Source organism: Ictalurus punctatus, chromosome 12 (assembly GCF_001660625.3).
Source record: "Ictalurus punctatus breed USDA103 chromosome 12, Coco_2.0, whole genome shotgun sequence".
NCBI lineage: Eukaryota > Metazoa > Chordata > Actinopteri > Siluriformes > Ictaluridae > Ictalurus > Ictalurus punctatus.
Genome location: NC_030427.2, coordinates 10,096,805 through 10,118,133, shown reverse-complemented (window position 1 = coordinate 10,118,133; position 21,329 = coordinate 10,096,805). Strand labels below are relative to the sequence as shown.

General features: G+C 39.6%; 1 protein-coding gene across 2 annotated transcripts in view; it reads right to left on the bottom strand.

The window, feature by feature from the left end:
- Positions 1-21,329, bottom strand: part of prkcaa (protein kinase C, alpha, a) — a 191,435-nt gene that overhangs the window by 54,358 nt on the left and 115,748 nt on the right. For both annotated transcript variants that reach the window (XM_047158872.2, XM_017482159.3), the window contains exons 4-8: positions 18,923-19,034; positions 18,332-18,460; positions 3,784-3,940; positions 3,515-3,649; positions 3,216-3,309 (exon numbers count right to left, since the gene is read on the bottom strand). In XM_047158872.2, coding sequence (XP_047014828.1) covers positions 3,216-3,309; positions 3,515-3,649; positions 3,784-3,940; positions 18,332-18,460; positions 18,923-19,034 — 627 coding nt within the window. The remainder of the gene's footprint in view (positions 1-3,215; positions 3,310-3,514; positions 3,650-3,783; positions 3,941-18,331; positions 18,461-18,922; positions 19,035-21,329) is intronic.

Genomic DNA, 21,329 nt, shown 5'->3' with positions numbered 1-21,329 from the left:
CCGCACAGATTTGTCTACTAATGCAGTCTTGCTCCAAAAAGACGGTCCACGCAGTACATTTGTTGTTTCTCTTAGTTGGAGCTCTATGAGTATGCTTGCACGTACAAAATAAACCTGATTCGTCAAAAAAAAAGAAAGGTTTCAGCCTTTTCATGTGCTATTATATCATCATATTTATATATATTTACGCTACCCACCAACCTACCGATCTACTAGAAAGTCTAGAAAATGCGAAAATCAGATAATTATCAGATTTTTTTTAGTGTGAGTGTAAACGCACTCGGCGTGTCTTCTACAATTATCTTGCACTTTCGTCGTCCATTTTAGGAAAATAAGCGGCTTTGATTAAAATATTCCTATTTTACAAATGATTATGAACGCTCTCGTCCATCTTCAGACACAACTATACCGTGCATCCAGTGTCCGTGCTGGCAAAAACTGATTCCGGTTTATTTTGGAACGGAGACGTAGCAAATAAATGTGAACAGGGAATCCCTGCGAACTGGAAAAGTATCAGATTTCATTGTGCATGAACATTATTCATTCGAAAGAGGGAGCACTTGAAACACATCATCATGCGCGACAGGACGGCTCATTGGTAAATAACTGCATAGGTGGTTACAACAAGTATTTTTTGAAATGAAATCTGAGTACTGACTCATGTACAGCTCCTGCTGTACCGTGGAAAAAAAGAAAATAAAATGAAGAGAAGGCTTTTACAGCTGCGAAATTAATCACATGGAGAAAAGAAGACCAGGGAATGAAAACAGTAACAACACGACGCACTATATTCCGTTCGACACTGCATTTCTCTAACCGCTCGCCTTAGCCCTTCCTAGATAATACATGGATTTATCTTCATGTTCAGTATGCCAACTCCTCGATGTTTACAGCACGTCGATGGAATATTAAATGCAGCGTCATCGTTTAACGTCGTTGGAAAATAATATGCTACTGCGACCCAGACAAATTCCCACAGCGGAACGCCGACGGATAACAGCGAACTTGTGTTTTCATGACTGATAGACTTATTTAGCGTCGCCGTTACAGATGATGAAAAACGATTATGCCTGGATCGCTGCTATCAAGCTTCCTCGAGCAACGCAGACAAATAAATTACTCCTCTCTTGTTCCTCCAAGTTAAATGAGAAGTTAAGAAAAGAAATGCAGATTAAGAAAAAAAAAAAAAAAAAAAAAACCAGGATGAAAAGGGAAAAGAGTAGAATTGTGGTATGTGGTATGTTGCACCCCAAGATTCCATTTGCTTAAAAACAAACAAGCAAAGAAATTGTATAAATAAATAGCTTTCTGCATTGGTGTATTAAACACAGTTAAATGTAAAAAAAAAAAAAAAAAAAAAAAAAAATGTACACATTATTCTGTTAACCCCCCAAAAATGTTATCAATCAGCCAAGTTTGCTTCTTTAGTGTTGCCCTAGAACTAGGAGGTTAACATACTATACCTGACAAGTGAGGAAAGTTCACAGCTACCAATTTAGCAATGTGCAAACTGCATGCTTACCTCAGTTATAAAATGTGGATGCAAACAGTTTCGTAGCAAGAAATAACAGAATAAGCCAATAAGTGCAACTACGCAATCATCCGACGCCGTGTAAATTTCCAATTCTCTTCTTTAAGGTCTTCTCACTTTAATTGGAAAACCTGTACACTTGTTCATTCATGCAATTATCCAATCAGCCAATCGTGTGGCAGCAACGCAGTGCATAAAATCATGCAGATTCAGGCCAAGAGCTTCAGTTAATGTTCACATCAAACATCAGAATACGGGGAAAACATGATCTCAGGGACGCTGACCTTGGCATGGTTGTTGGTTCCAGGCTGTGCTCATCTTTTGGATATTTTATGTAAAAAAAAAAAAAATGCCTAGAGTTTTCTCAGAATGGTGCAAAAACAAACAAAAAAAAAAACAAAAAAAAAAACAACAATCCAGTGAGCGACAGTTCTGTGGGTGGTAACAGCTTGTTGTTGAAAGAGGTCAGAGGAGAATGGCCAGACTGGTTCAAGTTGGCAGGGCGTCTACAGTAACACAAATAACCCCTCTGTACAATCGTGGTGAGCAGAAAAGCATCTCCGAATGGACAACACGGCAAACCTTGAGGCGGATGGGCTACAAGAGCAGAAGACCACACTGAAGAGCCAACATTCCCCTCCAACATGCTCACCAAAGCTGGACAGCTGAAGATGCGAAAAAGCAACATTTTTCAATCTTCCGCACTGTGGACATGTGCCACGTTTGGTTTATTTATTTATTTATTTATTTATTTTTACATGAAAGTGTCATACGGTCTCAGAAAGCACAAACGGACACGAGGGTGTCATTTAGACAAGCAGTTTAGAATGATCCTAATCTGGTAGCTATACGCTCTCTTTGTTAGCTACATTAGCTTTGTAAGTAGGCAAATCTAAAGAACCAAACTCAGGACACCGAATATGTCTTGGCTGACTGATTACATGTGGCGAAAGTGGAAAATCAAATTAATACTTTCGGATTTCAAGCATTTCCGATTACTGATAGGATAGGTACAGAGTAGCTTAATCGTTAATAATTCTTAAAGTATACGTCTCACGAAAGAAATAAACTGACCTGAGGCTAATGAAAAATATGTTTAGACTTTTAGATTTGAACATATAGTGTTTCACAATATATACAAAAGGGCAAGAATAAATAAATAAATAAATAAATAAATAAATAAATAAATAAAAGGCTCAAAGTCAAAGTTGTAGAGTTTAAGTAATTCATGAGCTGGAAAAGAAAAAAACAAACAAAAAAAAAAAACGTCCTTTCAGTGCAAAGAACCTCAATACGAAAGCCCAGGGAGCATTTCTTTAGCGCTGTCTCCTCTGGCTTGCTCATTAGGGATTCAAATCTAGATAAATCCAAATCTGGATTTCTATAAAAGCTGCTTTGTGGCAATGTCTACTGTTAAACACGCTATAGAAATAAAATTGAATTGGATTCTAATACCAGTCTTGGATATCCTTTGACTTTCACATTTCTGCATTTTCCTTCTAACACGCCGGACGTATTAATACAGAGAACACAAGGTGTATCTGAGACGTAAGAACGTATCGGGGTCTGGAATGCACTGGTAAACACTGCTTTAAGACCTCCGGGGGCTATGAATGGAAGACAGAGTAATATTAGATAAATATTAGATAACCAAAGCAGTATCACTAGATCAATCAGTTCTCACCTCAAACTTCTGCCTGAGCTCCACGTTCCCGTCATCCTCCTCTGGGATGGGCACGTTGTAATACTCGCCCTCTTCCTCGTTCAGCAGTTTATACCTAGTACAAACGCACAAAGCAGCAACAAAAACGTCGACACATTACAACGCTCTCAGTTTCTCTGCCTCCTACACAATTAATCAAAACTAATGAGGCTGAGATGTTAAACTATTGTACATGATTATCATCAGTTAACAGGAATGATTGAGGAGGTGCACACTCACACACACACACACACACACACACACACACACACTATCCTCACCATCCACATGCTGAACACTTTAGAAGCTCAGATACGCCGAAGGACATAGAACCCATGAAGTCATTCCTGGTGGTTCTGTCCCAATCCCAAATCTCCACAGAAAGCCTGCGGTCCTTATCTGTGGGTTTCAGCTTACTGCCAATACACACACACACACACACACACACACACATGTACATCTGTAACGTACATGAGGAAAACTTCATACATTTTTTTCAGGGTGAATTGGCCTTTAGTGTCTTGAACCGGACACTTTGTTTTTCACTCACAACGTGAAGGACTCGTTCCAGGTGGGGTTCAGTGAGGAGCGGATAGTCCTGGTCTTTTGCTTGGTCTCATTTTTGGGGTCGGGGATGAGCTTGAGCTTCACATACGGATCAGAAAATCCAGTGGGGTCCATCGGGATCAGGTTCCTAGCCTCGCCCACTGAAAAGGTTCAACATGAGACAAGTAATGAGCACAGGTCACACCAGGAGACATAGAATTAGGCCCAGCATCAAGCAAAGCCCCCTAGAAAAGCCTGGTGAGAGAAGGTCAAAAAAATGTTTAAATAAATGTTTCAAATTTAAAACGAATTATAGCAGAGCTAATAAAAACAGATCAGGCATTTACAGCACTATACCCGCAGTTAAGAGTGTATTGATGTACCATACTGAAGACACACATTAAGTAAGTCACCGCAGGTGATACTGTTGACCGACCGTAACACTCTGTGTAAACTAGCACACACTCCCATGTCAACTGTCGACAAGTAGAAAAATACAACATAAGTCAGACTCTCAAAGAAAAACTAGCTCCAGGACACCACAAAGTAGCTGATATTGCCAGCAGCATCACATGCTTCATGTGAAAATAATAAACAGCACAATAAGCTCATGTTACACACACAGGTATATTTTTGATGTAGAACGCAGATATGCACGTCATGATGCTATCACTGCTTGTTATCAGGTAACGTCGAACGCTAAAACACAATATGCAAAAGGAAACACAGGGCCTTATTTACATGACCAAACCTGACTGAATTTTCTCCCACTGTAACGTGTGGTTTATTTATACAGCTTATACATATACGTCACACGTGCCAAAATTATTCACATTTTCCTCAATACTTGCACCACAGCATTAAAACCTAAATTAACGTCACTGTATAAATCCTTACCCGTTCATGTCATTTAACCTTACACGATTTAAAATGACAATTTGTGTTGTCCAGGTAGTAATGGTCACCGTTCAAAATTTCCTAAAGCTAAAAGTCTGCTTCGGGAAATGTAGCATACTCTGCACAGTCATCTGCCCAAACCCACACAAAGGTTACATTTTGAATATTTAAAACTTCACACTGAAAATGGGTAAATGCAAATTAGTGCTGCCCTGTTAGCCTTTGTTAAGGCTGTAAAGCACAAGCCAGGACACACAGAATACAATATGCACACACATGAGAAGGAATCGTGAGTGCTGGAACTCTGTGGAGCAGTGATGGCGATGCGGTTAAGGCTTTTGAGTTCAAAACCCAGCACCACCAAACTGCCACTGCAGGGGTTTTTTTGAGCAAAACATTAGACAAGCTTCAGCCAAATGAACAAATGTCAATGTCTATGGTGCAAACATGTGGACAAAATTACACATACACATGGACATGCATGTCAGACATGTCGAAACACATGTTAGAAACACATGCATGTGCAGAGATGTACACGGACGAACATATTATACTGTACACAAATGCGCATACTAAGTGGGAACAAGTTCTAGTTCTTTGATCTTTGCAGGTCTAGCTCTTGGTCACATTCTGTCTTTTTGACTTTTGTTGTTTCCCAGGTTTTTGGTTAGTCCAAGTATTTACACCCTACCTGTTCGTCAAGCTCAGCATATAAGGCTCCTGCAAATGGTTAGTCCCGGTCTTTAAGGCTCTAAGTCCTGGTTAGGCTCAGTGTTTAGTGCTCTTGGTTAGTTCCGGTACTTAAGGTTCTACCTTTTGTTATGTCCCGGTCTTTAAGGATTTTACTCTCGGTTAGTCTTAAGTTTTTCAGACCCTTATTGCTTGGTTGGACTTTGGGGTCTCTATAACTCTAACTGCTGCTTAATACTAGTCTTAAAAGCGCGATTTCTTGGTAAGTTCCAGTTTTTATGCTCTACCGCTTGGTCAATCTCAGTAGTCAAGGCTCCCACTGTTGGTTAGTCCCATTGTTTCAGGCTGTTATTCTTAGTTAGTACCAGTCTTGTTTTGTTCCAGTCTTTAAAGACTTGCTCTTGGTTAGTCCCAATTAAGACTCAAATTACTTGATTATACCTTTAAATCTCTCTAGGTCTTAGTGCTGGTTTAAGACGTTAATTCTTGGTGATTCTCATTATTTATGATACAGACAACAGGTACGAGTGAGTGCTCTGGAAGCACATTATCATGGTCCAGCTTTTGAACAATTTGAACACTGCAAATTACCCAACAAGTTGAAATCAGAAAAAGACAGGATTATTCAATCGATTCTGTATTAAACACACCACTACCAAGAGCTGTTTGGCGTTAGTAGTCCTTAAACATTTTTATTTACATTTATACCGTATATAACGGTGCGCCAGTATCCATCCTGACGAGTACATTTTGAGCTGATGGAAACTGCTATGCATTGTGGTACTGCAGAACTAGTACACTGGATGTGTGGTGCACTATGAATAATATTATAGCGCACCACCCAACACTACAAAATAGCTCCACCTCAAATAGTAAACTATAAGGTAAAAAGGGAATGAACTGTGACGTGACACTAGTCCTTAAATCTATAAATGCAAACACACGGTCACATAGGCAGACACATATGAACGAACACGCAAACAAAAACGGGTTTCTCTCAATGACCTGAAATTTTTGCATTATCTGACCAACAGGAGGAGCTCTAGCCCTCCATTTCCTTAGAAGCGCTCCATTCAGCGCAAACACAACTCTCTTCCCAGGTCTCTTTGCATTCCCATCATCTGAGTCAGTCCATGCATACCACAAATTTAAATTTGTGGGGAAATGCAGCTACATATCTATTCCTAAAGAGCACCACAGTGACTTTGTGGTATTTGTACAAATTAAAAACAAAAGAATCTGCTGTCTTGTATGAGTATATGAGTATATAAGAGTATAAATGCGTGTTTTTGTGTATACTCATGAGTCAGTCTTCATTTGGTTACATGACAACAGGTGGTCCTGGGCTGTTTTCCAACTACACCTTCAAACGATACACAGTGTAAACGTCAGTATACTACACTACACTGAACACTCTTAAGTCAACCCCGGGCAAAGAGAAATATGCGTTACAATTCAGACATGCGAACAGCACCAGAGGGGGAAAAAGTCCAGAGACTCCAGAGACTCTTTTTCCTTGCCTACTTGTCGAAATATATCATAGAACCTCATCACTGAGCCAAATTCTGAGACCCTATTGTGAGTCCTATCCTCATGCCATAGTCTGTAACCAAAAATAAATAAATCATTAAGATATCTGTATCTTGACCTGAAGCTGAAAAGTGATGGTTAAGCACATTAAAATGTAAAATGTTTGGTTTAAACAGGATCTGAGTGCTCGTACAGCGCAATGAAATGCAAATTTACTCAAGATGTTCACACACACACACACACACACACACACACACACATATATATATAGACACACACTGTTCCTGGTAATGTGTGATGTGTGGCTACTTAACCAACAGCAGGAAATACATTAGCATTATGAGGTGCTATCAGGAACTAAAACAAATCCAAAGCATTGGCCTTCAAAGACTTTTATAAATCTTTGCATGCGCTGAAACATGTCAAGATCTATTAACATTCTAAAAAGAAGCTCGACGCTCGGTGATTATGGTAAGACTTGTTATGGGTGTGCAGAAATATCAAAATAGATCCCCTTAGGCTTACACACTTAAAAGGCAACATAATCTGAACCCTGGACAGCTGGACTATGAAGATGTGTGTCGATACTATTTGCAGTTGAACAGATGAACACTGAACAATTTTGCACATTATTCATTTGATTATCCGACTATAGAGGAGCGAAGTAGGATGCTCATTTATGAAGCTGGTCCCGACGGTTTTAAGCATGCTTTCATGTGTACAGTGTTTAGCCCATTTTAAAATCAAACCTTGATGTGTTCCCTTCCTCTGTGCGCTTTCGACCTAACTGCCCCAGAAGCCTCGAAATGATCCCAAAGACATAGCTGCAGATACAGTTGAAGGAATTTCAGGCACGACGGTCCTTCAGAATTTACACAGAATGGTGTGGAAAACAAAAAAACGTAACAGTGTCGTGTGTGGAAATGGCTCGTTGATGAGAGAGGTCAGAGGAGAACGGCAAGATGGGATTGAGCGTCTCAGAATTCACACCACGTCAAACCTTCAGGAGGATGGGCTCCAACAGCAGAAGACCACATCAGGTTTCTTCCTGTGAGCAAAGTACAGGAATCTGAGGCTACAGTGGCGTCTAAGAGTCTTCAACTGTCCAGTTTCTGTGAGCCTGTGACCATTGTAAACCATGTTCTCTGCATTCTGGTGATTTATTGTGATCTCTATGCACACTTTGTAAAGGTCTGTACCGTGTTCCTGAGACTGACGAGTACATTTTCCCCTCAAGCCGATGCTCTTTTTTTTTTTTTCACTCCTTGCTTGATGCAGTGTGAAACCAAACTAAAAAACAAATAGCAACCGAGCCAAAAGTATGAGCTTTACTCTGATACAGACTCTGCAAAAGGACGAATAGACGTGATAGAGGCTTCAGGTTCTTGGTCAGCCGCAGTCTTCGAGGGGCCGTTTACACGACGATGTTTTCCACTAAAAACGGAAAAAATCTGATGTGGTTTTGGCTGTTCGTTTACACGACAACGGCGTTTTCAAATGGCTTGAGGACTTGGTTAGACCCAGTATTGAAAGATTGTCCTCTTGGTCAGACCCAATTGTTAGAACTACTATTTCTCCTTATGCCCAGTGGGTTTTTATTTATTTATATATTTGTACCTCTTCATTAGTCCCAGTCTTTAAAGCTATAACTCTTGGTTATACCAAGTCTTTAGGGCGGTAACTCTTGGACTCTTGGTAACTTGGTAAGGGCTCCAACCCTTAGTCAGTTCCAGCTGTTAGGGGACTAACTTTTGATTATCATTGAGAGGGAAGGCATTGGAAGAGAAAGCGATAAAAGTGATAGACATGGGGCCGTTCGTTTTTTCCTCACAATAGGTGAGTTAAAAAAATAAATAAATTTGGCCAACTCACACTGTCGCAGGACGTGCAGCCACTCTTGAATAGTTGCACTACATGTGGGTGTACTGTAACTGTGTAACGGTGTTCACTCAAACACTTATACAGTACAGCGTGTGTCCAAGCATGTACTGTATGCACATATCTTTATTTAGATATCTGGCCGATCCACTTGCTGGCACTCCCTGGGTTCATCTCCAACACATGCTAGGTATGACAGCCCGACATGTCTCTTATTATAACACGAGTCGAGATCTGAAGGTGAAGAGAAATGTAAACAAGCAAAGACTTTTATTTAGAGGCAGCTCTACCACATCAGCAAGACGGAACGAATTGCTAACTTGCTTCAAAGTGTTACGAGGTGCAAAATGGTGCCAAGTCATGTAGTGTGAAAGCTGTTGCCAATGTAGCACACAAGAGCGAACAACTGGAGCGTTCAACAGGCAACGCAGACACTGGAGGAGGTTCAGCACAACCTCGAGCTTCTGAATGAGCCTTTATACTAATGTTTACTGCAAAACAAGGCTCACTTGTTGACTGTTTGAGGGTATGTGTATGTGTGTGTGTGTGTGTGTGTGTGTATGCGTGCGGCAGAATGTGACCTGGTGCTGCACTTTCACTCCTCTCTATAAAATCCTCACTAGCGTGGACTGACCCTGTTTGGGTTCTCTTCCCCCGTCGTGTGTGTTTGCACTCTGTAGTGCTGGGCTGCTTTTGTGTGGCATCTTTAAAGCGCTATAAAATTTGATTCCGTTGTTATTTAGTGGTGCAAGACAATTTATCACGGAGGTCATATATTAAAAAGGCATGCCAATACACAATAAAAAGAAACAAACAAACAAACAAACAACAACAAAAAAAAACGCCCATAGATAATCTGTGACATGCTTTTTCTCATGATAGAGTATTGGATATCTGGCAAGCTTCTTCATATTGCTATTCTCTAGCTGTTGTTCCAGCTGCGTCTACTGTATGACAGATAATCTGATATCTGATTGGTCAGAAAGGTGCTGATTATTTTTTTCTATAATAATAATATTTTATTCAGTCACTAGCTGCTGAGATTGGTATGCCTATGTAGAGCTGAAGCAAACGTCATGCTAGCTAGCTAACAAGGTGGTTAAAGTGTCGGACTTATGATCAGAAGGTTGTGAGTTCAAACCCCAGCACCACCAAGCTGCCACTGCTGGGCCCTTGAGCAAGGCCCTTAACCCTCAACTGCTCAGATGTATAAATGAGATAAATACATGTAGGTCGCTCCGGATAAGGGCGTCTGCCAAATTCCGTAAACGTAGACGTAATGTACCGTGGAAATAGCAACTACATAAAACAAGCTTATGTTCTTTGATAGCTACGGACCCTCAGCCGTCCTAAACTTTCGAACAGGATGATCTTATTTTCTTCTGTTTTTTTTTTTTCATTTAGTACCGCCCTTCAGACGCTACATGAGATATGTACATGCTTCCTAGAAGGCAAAATAAAAACAACCTACATCGAACATCCTGTTGAAAAGTTTACACCCCCCCACCCCCCGGCTCTTAATGTATCGTGTCGCCTTCTTGAGCATCAGTGAATGTTTGCACCTTTTGCAATAGTCGTGTACGAATCCTCCGGATTGTCCTGAATGTCCTGAATGTCCTGAATGTGAAAAGATGGATCTGAAAATCATACAGCCGCTGCTGGAAAGGGGTCAAATATGCAGAAGATGTTGGAAAACTCAGGACAAACAACTAACACGAAACAGAAGACATCCAGGTAACGACACACGGTGTTAAGAATCGAGTGTATGTGAACTTTTGAGCTGGTTCATTTGTGTAAATTCAGTAATTATTGTGTCTTATGGACTATCTGTCATGTGAATTAGCTTATTCAGGGCAGAACTAAATAAACAACAACGTGCAATTTCTATCGCTTCTTTTTTTATTATTATTATGATTAAGATTTTGTAGATTCCGCAAGGCGTATGTAAACTTATGAGCTCAACAGCAGCCGGATGTACGTGGTGCACAGACTTTTGAGAAGGTCTGGTACTGATAGCAACAGTTTAAAAATAAGAAGACTTGAGAGGCGATGCTCCGACTTCACTTGATCCCGCAGAGGAATGTCGAGAGCCATGTTCTTCAAAGAAAATGAAATTGGTGTCAAATCCAGACATAGAAAAGCCTGTGCGTGTGTGTGTGTGCGTGTGTGTGGTCTGTGGCTAAGAGACAGAGAGTGCGAGAGTTTCCCGAAAGCAGCATCACCCAGCGGTTCCAGCTTCACTTTAGACACTCCTCGGTTGTTACTCTTTAAAGCTTTCGGGAAACGTTTCAATCAGATAAGAGCACCGTTAAAGTGTACGCCGCTCGCTCTGAGTCTCAAATGTTTTCACTTGTTTGTCGTACCTTGGAAGTAACCCGGGCCAAAAAGGAAGCAGCACTCGCGCTTAAACACACTCCTATTATGCCATTCGAATTTTTTGAGTCAGAAAGTGTGCACCGTTTTTCTATAACAGCACGGTTCGGACAGTAATTCCAGCCGGAGCGTGAACGATAGGTTTAGATTAAAGTGCTTTGTGATCTAAGACTAATAATAAACCGATTTTTTTTGTTGTTTAAGAAAGAAAAATGTATAAATGTTGATGGTGAAGAACAGGAATCTGAGGCTACAGTGAGCACAGGTTCACCAAAACTGGGCAGCTGAACACTGCAATTTTGTACCATTCTGAGTAAACTGTACAGACTGCTGTCTGAGAAAATCCCAGGAGATCAGCAGATTCTGAAATGCAACAACCTGGCAGCAACAATAGTGCTGATTGATCGGCACCGATAAACGATTGCTAAAATGATTATCGGTTATCGGTAAAACTCCACACTGATTTTTAGTTTTTCTCGGTTGCGTCTGTTGCAGAGCGGCTGAGGAGGGTCCGCTGTCATCAAACAGTACGAGAGCGGCCTCTAGAGGCGAAGTTTGCTGTGTTATTTAAAGTTTTTTTTTGATCCGTTTTGAATGTCTCGATTTTTCTTAGTTATGTGGAGTGTTACTTTTTGGGTTATTATCTTTTATTTACTTTAATATTTATTAATAGGTAATATACATTAATATGTATATATTTATTTCATTTAAAAAGTACAGTATATTGTCATGGTAGAGGCGGTACTGTTTGAGCGTTATGTTTTCATTCAAGTTTCAATTTTACAAACTATCGGTTGATTAACCGGTTATCGGCAGGTCGTGCCCAACATCGGTCAAATCCACTATCGATCAACCGTTAACCAACAACCGTGGTCACAGTAGCTGAGAACACATATTGTATTCCCCCCAATGTGATGTTTGATGTTAACATTAACTGACTCTCTTCACCTGTATCTGTAGATTTTTATGCGACTACACAAAACAAGCTCAGGTGTTCCTATTAAAGTGGCCGGTTGAATGTATGACAATTTGCTGAATAACTGCTAGTGAAAGAAACAGGGTATAGGGAAAAAAATATGTTTAAAGACTCAAAAGAGTCCTGACAATAGACATCTTGCTTTGTCAACAAGTACACTGATTACACACACACACACACACACACACACACACACACACACACAACATCCCTTTATTCCGATAACTGCACACGCTAGACGCTAGACTTCAGCTACACACAACCTCCCAGCAGAATTCCCCTCTCATTTTACACACACACACACACACACACACACACACACACACACACACACACACACACACACACTGTGACTGGTCTATTCTTACATCCATCAGTTTGACATGTTGCTAATGGCATTTTGTCCCCCAGTCTGCAAATGTCAGTCACGCTAAATCACACCACACACAGCAGTGTGTGTGTGTGTGTGTGTGTGTGTGTGTGTGTGTGTGTGTGTGAGTGTTGTGGAATACATGAATACACATAGGTGTTTTGAACCAGCTATGATTTGCTATATTATGAATCCTTTCCAAAAGTATAGCATAGAATTATTAGGTGTGTGTGTGTGTGTGTGTGTGTGTGTGTGTGTGTGTGTGTTTGCCTCTCAAATTCTGGCTGTAAATATTACACTGTGTGTATTGTGTGTAGTGTATATTCTGTGTGTGTGTGTGTGTGTGTGTGTGTGTGTGTGTGTGTGTACTCAGCTGTACACTGACAAGCCAAGAGTGCTGTTTAGCCCAAATGCCAGATGCTTATTGAAATAATTTTTCCAAGAAATTGTCCTCCTTAGAGCACTCCACACACACACACACACACACACACACACACACACACACACACACACACACACACACACACACACAATACACACATGAGGAGTGGAGTAAACAGTGTAAGGTCAATCAGTGACTTCCCTGACCTTATAATTTCCCCTCTGGTGATGCATGTGTGTGTGTGTGTGTGTGTGTGTGTGTGTGTGTGTGTGTGTGTGTGTGTGTGTGCACTAAGAACACTCCACAAAGAGAGCAGAGTAATTATGTACACTACTCATAGGATGAATGACAGCACTGAGGAAAATGATATATATATATGTGTGTGTGTGTGTGTGTGTGTGTGTGTGTGTGTACATACAGTGCAGTGTGTATAGAGATATTCAAAGTGTGTTTGTTCTGTGCTGCAATGTAAAAACAGTGCACACGGTAAAAAAGCGTCATGTACTCATGTGCAAGTGCTGTCGTGTTTGTTCCTTTGACAAAAACGTAACAACACCAACTTTCAAGCAGGTCTTCAGTCGTTAGCAGATGGTTCAGCTTCTAAACGTCTAAAGTGCTAATATGTAAGTAATACGTTCTCAAAGCTATAGATATGTAGCTAGTAGTAGAAAACTTGAAGCTGCTGTTGCTAGGTAATATGATATTTTGATGTATCTTCCAAAATGGGCGTGGCCACACTCAACTGTAACTCGATAAAGAGACGCACTTCTGTTCAGATTCCTAATAAAGTCACATTTGATCAGCACACGTTTGTGTATATATAGCGATCGAAGCGTAATTATACTCCTATGTTCCTGAATACTCGAATCTGATTGGTCAGAAAGTGTCGATTCTTTTTTGGGGTTTTTTTTTTGGGGGGGGGTTATTGGGTTAAAAAATAAAAAAATATTAACGAGCAGCGGCTCAGACAGTAGTTGCACCAATATAGTGCCAATATATACAGTCTAACCGACATATATATAGTCTAACAATTCACACAGGGAAGTGTATGACCAAAAAGTATGCAAATTATCAGCAGCACCTTCCATACGCTGAAAATCACGGTTTTCAAACATATCAAACTTTCGCTCAAATGCCCCTCACGCCACTTTCTGCTAACCAAGCTAACCTCCAACGCTATGCTATTTGGATAAGATCGATATGTAATCAATAATCTGACCTCTTTTTAAACCATATTGAGTGTAGCCCACTTCACATATCGTTAGACTTGACAGGCTCATAAAACGTATCCACACGATAAAGTACCCACAACTCAAATAATACCCATATGGCCAATAATAATAATAACCATGTTACTATAATGTGTTACCACATGACGTGCAAGCTTTACTGCGTTTGAGGAGAAAAGTAGAAGGTTCATGAACCCGAGATGTGTAATCATTATGTAGTATGCACGAAGTATAAATGCATGATTTTAATTTTTTTTTAAAGCGGTAAAACTATTAATTACATATCGATCTTATTCAAATAGCGTAGCGGAGGAGGTGGACGTAGTTAAAACGTGTTCGTGTAGAACATCTCTTTCTAAGCATTCGTGTGCCAATGGAGAAGCGATCCCGGCCGGAAACATTCATCAGGACGTCTGTGCGACCGATCGATCGTTCACGACCAAAGAAAGGCACTATGAGTGAGTACAGACTTGCATTCGTTTAAGAGATTTTAGCAAGTATTTCCCTGTAAAATACAGCATGTGACAGAACCATTTTGGAACAGAACATTTAAAAGAAAGATTTTTTTTTTATTTATTTAAAAACAAAACAAACAAACAAAAAAAAATTCCTTTATCCATAGTATACAGGGTGTCTGAAAAGTCAGGAGCCAATAGGAATATGTTGAGCATCTTACCAAGTGAAAATATCTTGAATATAGTCAAATGTATCAAGTTTACAATAAACTAAATACTGTATAAGATTATTCAATCTATTTTGAGCCTCTATTTATTTATTTATTTATTCACTTACTTACTTGCACATTTTCTTATTCTATCGGCAGATCGTTTTGCTTCTTTCTAGAAATGAGTTCAGTGAAAATGAGCAACGTTATCTGCCGATAGAACAGAACCATTTCAAGCTTGAAATGAGTAAAACAAAATAAATAAATAAAAGTATAGAAATACGTTTAATAATTTTTGGTTTATGATAATCTTATATCAGGAAATACTAGATAAATTTGCCTCTATTTATATAAGATATTTTCACTTGACAAAATGTCATTGTTTGGAGTGTAGAGTAAGAGTCTGATTCAATGCTGTACGCTGTGTGCCGAAACGTTGATCTTCAACGTACACACGGTGCTGCAGATACAGTAAGATGCATGCAAATCTTTTTCTTCTGTGAGACTAGGTTGGTATGACTCCATATATATATATATATATATATTTATATATATATATATATATATATATATATAAAATATATATATATATTTTAAATACACACCCACACACACACACACACACACATATATATACATATATATATATATATATATATATATATATATAATTACTATTTTTTAAATACACACCCACACACACACATATATATATATACATATATAAATACACATATATATACATATATATATATACATAAATATATATATATATATATATATATATATATATATATATATATATATATATATATATATATGTGTGTGTGTGTGTGTATATATATATGTGTGTGTGTGTGTGTGTGGGTGTGTATTTAAAAAATAGTAATAATAAAATACATAAATAAGAACATAATCATTGATATGGTTGATCAACTTTCTGTGAGATGTTGATTTAGTATTTTTGGAGGGAATCTGCTGTGTCAACAGGAGGTAAAACCTGTAAAGTCTTCAGGGTGGAGGGCTTTATTCACCCATGAATGACACCCTGTGCTTTTTAACTCTTTCTATTTACATTTAATGTTCACGTGGCAAGTTAGTTCCTGTTATCGCTTACACTACAAACAGTTGCTCCCTCATCGGCGAGTTAGTAAGCGTTAACAAACAAACAAGTTAACGAACTCGTCTGTCCTGAAAACTTTAGACGAATCGACAAAGCACTGTGATAGTTATAAAGCGCCGAGACCCGCAACTCCTTTCGGAAAAGTCACGTAAGCGTAATAATACTCCTAACAAAAGACTTCACCGCGTCAACGATTATACATTTTTCGTTGTTTAACAACACGTTGTATAAGCCGTTACTATAGAAACAATAATGGATTAAAACAAGGGAATTCATATAAATCTTATGTTACAGCTGGAAATACTGTCTGAGCTGTGTGGTTATATAAAATTATTCCACACATTCTGACCAATCAGATTCGAGAATGTGTTCTCTGAAAGAATGACCCAAGCTTACAGCGATCAGCCTTAACATTAAAACCACTGACAGGTGAAGTGAATAACAATAACCGTGGCACCTGTCAGGGGGTGGGATATATTAGGCAGTAAGTGGACAGTCAGTTCTCGAAGGTGATGTGTTGGAGGCAGGAAAACGTGGGCAAGCGTAAGGATCTGAGCGACTGTGACAAGGCCCAAATTGTGATGGTTAGGGTCAGAGCATCTCCAAAACAGCCGGTCTTGTGGGGTGTTCCAGGTATGCAGTGGTCAGTACATACCAACGGTCGTCCAAGGAAGGTCAACAGGGTCATGTGTACCCAAGGCTCATTGATGTGTGTGTGGAGTGAAAGCTAGTCCGTCTGGGCCGATCCCACCGAAGAGCTATTGTAGCACAAATTGCTGAAAAGGCTAATGTTGGCTATGATATAAAGGTGTCAGAACACACGTCACAGCTTGCCGTGTACGGGCCTGCGTAGCCACAGAGCGGTCAGAGTGAATGAATCACATCGACGTTAGAGTGAATGGTCTGATGAATCACGTTTTCTTTTACATCATGCTCTGGTCGATGTTCTGCTGGGAAACCTTGGGTCCTGGCATTCATGTGGATGTTACTTTGACATGTAACACCTACCTAAACACTGTTGCAGACCAAGTGCACCTCTTCATGGTAATAGTATTCCCTAATTTTGCCTGTATTTCCTCATTCCTCATGCTAAATTAATAAATGTAAATGTCCATGTAACAGCACTGGCCTCTTTCGGCAGGACAATGCACCCTTCTACACTGCAAAAAATGTTTAATGGTTTGAGGAACATGACCAAGAGTTCAAGGTCTTGACCTGGCCTCCACATTCCTCAGATCTCAATCCGAGCATCTGTGGGATGTGCTGGACAAACAAGTCCACGGAGGCCCCACCTCGCAACACACAGGACTTAAAGGATCTGTGGGACCTACACAATATTAGGCAGGGTTCACAAACTTTCAAGCACCACTGTATGTGTAATGTGAATGGCTCTTCTCAACTCTCTCCGACTCGTATAAGTGTCTAATGAGGAGTGCCTACAGGTCAGAGAGTAGGTGCTGTGTATCGACGTCAAACAGATCGATTCTCCTTCAATCAGACTGACTAGAGGGTTCCTCTCTTGTTCAAACACACACACTCCACTTCGGGGGATTTTTTTTTTTTATCCCCCAAATCTCCCGAAGGATTTAAGCTGATAAAACTGGTGGATCTCATTTGTGTTTAACCTCATTTGCTTCTATTTGTTTTTCTTCGCTTCAGCGGTTTGTTGTGTCTGTGTGCGTCTGGGGGAACAAAACCATTTCACAAGGACGGGCTCCTGTTATTAGAGTCTCGTAGTTTTTACACAATACAGCCAGGTAGTACGACAGCGTTTCAGGGCCACTGTTTAAAAAAATAAAATGAAAACGCAAGATCTCGAGAATAAAGATAATATATCATAATATATATCGATAAAATATCGTAATATATAATATTTTGAGACAAAAAGATGCAATGTGTATTTTCTCTAGAAATATTACGACTTCATGGTGGACTATGATTATTCTCATCATCTTATATATTATGACTTTTTCCTTATTATTTCCTTGTTATTAAGTGTTATTTCTTTATTCTTGAAATGCTGCAACATTTTTTTTCTTCCTTGTGATAGTTTTACTAAATTCTCAAGGTATCGCACGTTTTTTTCTCGTAATATCATATTTTATGGCTTTTCTCTCCTTTTAATATTAAGATTTTATTCTCAAAATATTAGGACTTCATTCTACAAAAAAAAAAAGAAAAAAAGACAACATTATTCTTAAAATCCTGTAACTTTATTTTTTAAACAGTGGCCTCATCATGAGGACGTGCCTACAATTTTTAAAAATGTTTTAATCTATTAAAGAACAACGTCCCATTTATTTATTTATTTATTTATTTATTTATTTATTAAACCCATTTCCAGTTACATTCAATGTTGTGAAACACTGATGCATGAATCAATCATGAAACAATCCACGATGCAGTTTTTTTTTTTTTTTTTTTTTTTGTCAGCTCTCACCTGTAACATGCAGCTCGTCTCCTTTCACATCGATCTTCAGAAAGATTCGCCCCCGCCGTTCCGTGTGGTCCATCCCACACAGGCTTGGCACATTGAGCACACACTGCTTATGGACGTTCATATCGCATGCTGCACACACACACACACACACACACACACACACACACACGGATTTTCTTTTTACATTTGAAATATTTTACTCTGTCGCTATATTAAATATATGAAATAATTGCTTTTGTTGCTAAAATGTTGAAAGATAAATAAAACACAGTCGGACATGCGGGTATAGTTAAATAAACAACAGCACTGTGTAATACCGCTGCAATTTCCTAACACTAATTAAAAAAATGAGACTGGCATGTTATACCGTTTATCTGGTAATAGTTACATTTAATGTTGTGGGACATCTGCAAATCAAGTTAGTTCAATTATCACTTAGCCTCAAGTGATATCACACGCAAATACATCAGTGTGGTATAAACAGTTTGGATTGCCTTAGATTAGGTTTCCCATCGGAGCTCATTTTTGAGAGCGAATAAATGGATGTGAAATCAGAGCAGAAATATATTGTCGTACTGTGAGTGTACTCACTATCACATTTCATGCCCTGGTGGATGAGGCCGTACAGCAGCGAGCCACAGTGATCACAAAATGTCGGGCTGCCATACGTGTGGATCTTAAATTTGTGCTTGCTTCTTGGATCCTGTAGAGATAGAGATGTGGTTTAAGTACGTGCTTATTTTCCAATAGCAGTACATAATGGAGTGTTTTATCGCTCTTGTACCACAGCAAACACGGACGATTTACAATTTATTACAAAAAGAAAATCATACTGTTTTTTTTTTAATCAATTTCTAGTTGCATTTCATGTTAAGGAATATCCACAGGACAGGTTAGTCCCTGTAATCACTCGTTTCTCTCTCTTGAAGTTAATAAGACAAAACAACAACAACAACAACAACAACATGTTATTGAGAACCCGGAAAGCCCTCTGCCCTGAAGGCTTTTTCATGTTGGAAAACATCTGACTGTTACAGAGCACTGACACTGTAGACTCCTTCCAAAAACACCAAATGAACGTTACCTTACCGAAAATTCCCCCGTATCGACGATGACACAATCATATACTGTATCTTATGGTGCCGTTATAGGAATTAAATCAACATCTCTGGGTGAAAGGGAATGCAATTACTCTCTCTCTCTCTCTCTCTCTCTCTCTCTCTCTCTCTCCTGTCAATCACAGGCCCACTAGCCAATCACGGGCATCTACGAGCTCATGTATGTGGAAGGCGGCAGATGAGGCTTTCTTCTGAGTGTGTTACGTTGTCCTCTGATGCAGGAGCTCAAAACGATGCAGTTGGGAGAGTTAGGTAGTGGATGGGAATGAAGATGGTGGGGTGGGTGGAATTATAATATATTAAATGACAGGTTTGTCATTTAAATGACTAACCATTAGATGTAAATAACTATACCACTGTCTTGATGGCACGATGTCCATTTTTGAAGATGTACAGTGAGTTTTGGGAAAATGGCACCAGACTGGATCAAAGATTGCCTTTTATAGGGTGTGTGTCAAAATAAAACTACACACCACCTTACTGAATCTAGTCCACTATCCGTTCATCCATTATCTGTACCATTTATCCAGAGTCACTGGGGAGCCCGAAGCCTTTCCCAGTCCATCGCAGGGCACAATTGTACACACTACGAATAATTTATAAATGCCAATCAGCCTACATCTCATGTGTTTGGACTGGGGGAGGAAACTGGAGTAACCAGAGGAAAACCCTGAAGCACAGGGAGGGAACATGCAAGCTCTGTGCACACGGGGCAGGAGACGGGATTTGAACCCCCGACATCGGAGGTGCGAGGCAAACATGCTAAACAGTGAGCCACCATGACCCCCTTTTATTCCACTAGTATAGATAGCATAGGTATTTTTTAATCGTCTTGTATATGGAGAAACCTTTGACAGTGGAGGAGACTAGTTCATAAGTTCATCAATTCTACTCCTTAATCCAGTCTGAAATCTAAAGTGGTGTAATCTAGCCCATTCACTTCCTTCGGTCCTTAACAGTGCTTAACAGTACAGTAGCTTCATCCTGACACAATCAAGAGAAGATGGCAGAAGGGTTTTCACTCTAATTAAAGTGTCTAAATGAAAAGCAGGCATTAGCGGAATTGCAGCCCAACAGTAACAAAGTAGCACATCACAATTTGCTACAAAGTATAAAAATCTGAAATGAACGTGAGGCGAGTTTGTTCATGTCCTCACTTATGTTATAGCAGCTATATACAGCATTCGCTCCTTCACCAGCCTCTCTTTTGTGTTCTCTCTCTTGAAGGTAATAAGAAAAAAAACGTTTCCTATGTTTGAAAACGTAAAGCTGCAGTTTTACAAAGCACTCACACTGGAGGCTCCTTCCAAAAATACAAACATTTACATTTCCTCATGTCTTTGAAGTTGTACAAGTCCCTGTGTTGGCTGTTAGTATGGAAACCATGATGTATTTATTATAACAAGCGCATTAATATACACTATTATCAGAGATGCTTTTATAGAGAACTAATCAACACCTTCTGACCAATCAGAATTGAGAATTCAGTAGTGTTGTAAATGGTAAATGGCGCACTTAGACAGCGCTTTTATCCAAAGCGCTTTACACTGTGTCTCATTCACCCATTCACACATACACTCACACACCAATGGTAGCAGAGCTGCCATGCAAGGCGCTAACTTGCCATCGGGAGCAATTTGGGGTTCAGTGTCTTGCCCAAGGACACTTGCATGTGGAGTCACGTGGGCCGGGAATCGAATTACGAATTACGAACCAACCCTACGATTAGCGGACAACCCGCTCTACCACCTGAGCCACAACCCCCCCTTGTGCTTTAAAGCTGAGCAAACTACTGAAGTCCTGCTATTGCTAAGTTATCACTAATATCACTAATTGTGAATCCATCTAGCTGTTTTTATGTGATTTATATAAAAATCAAG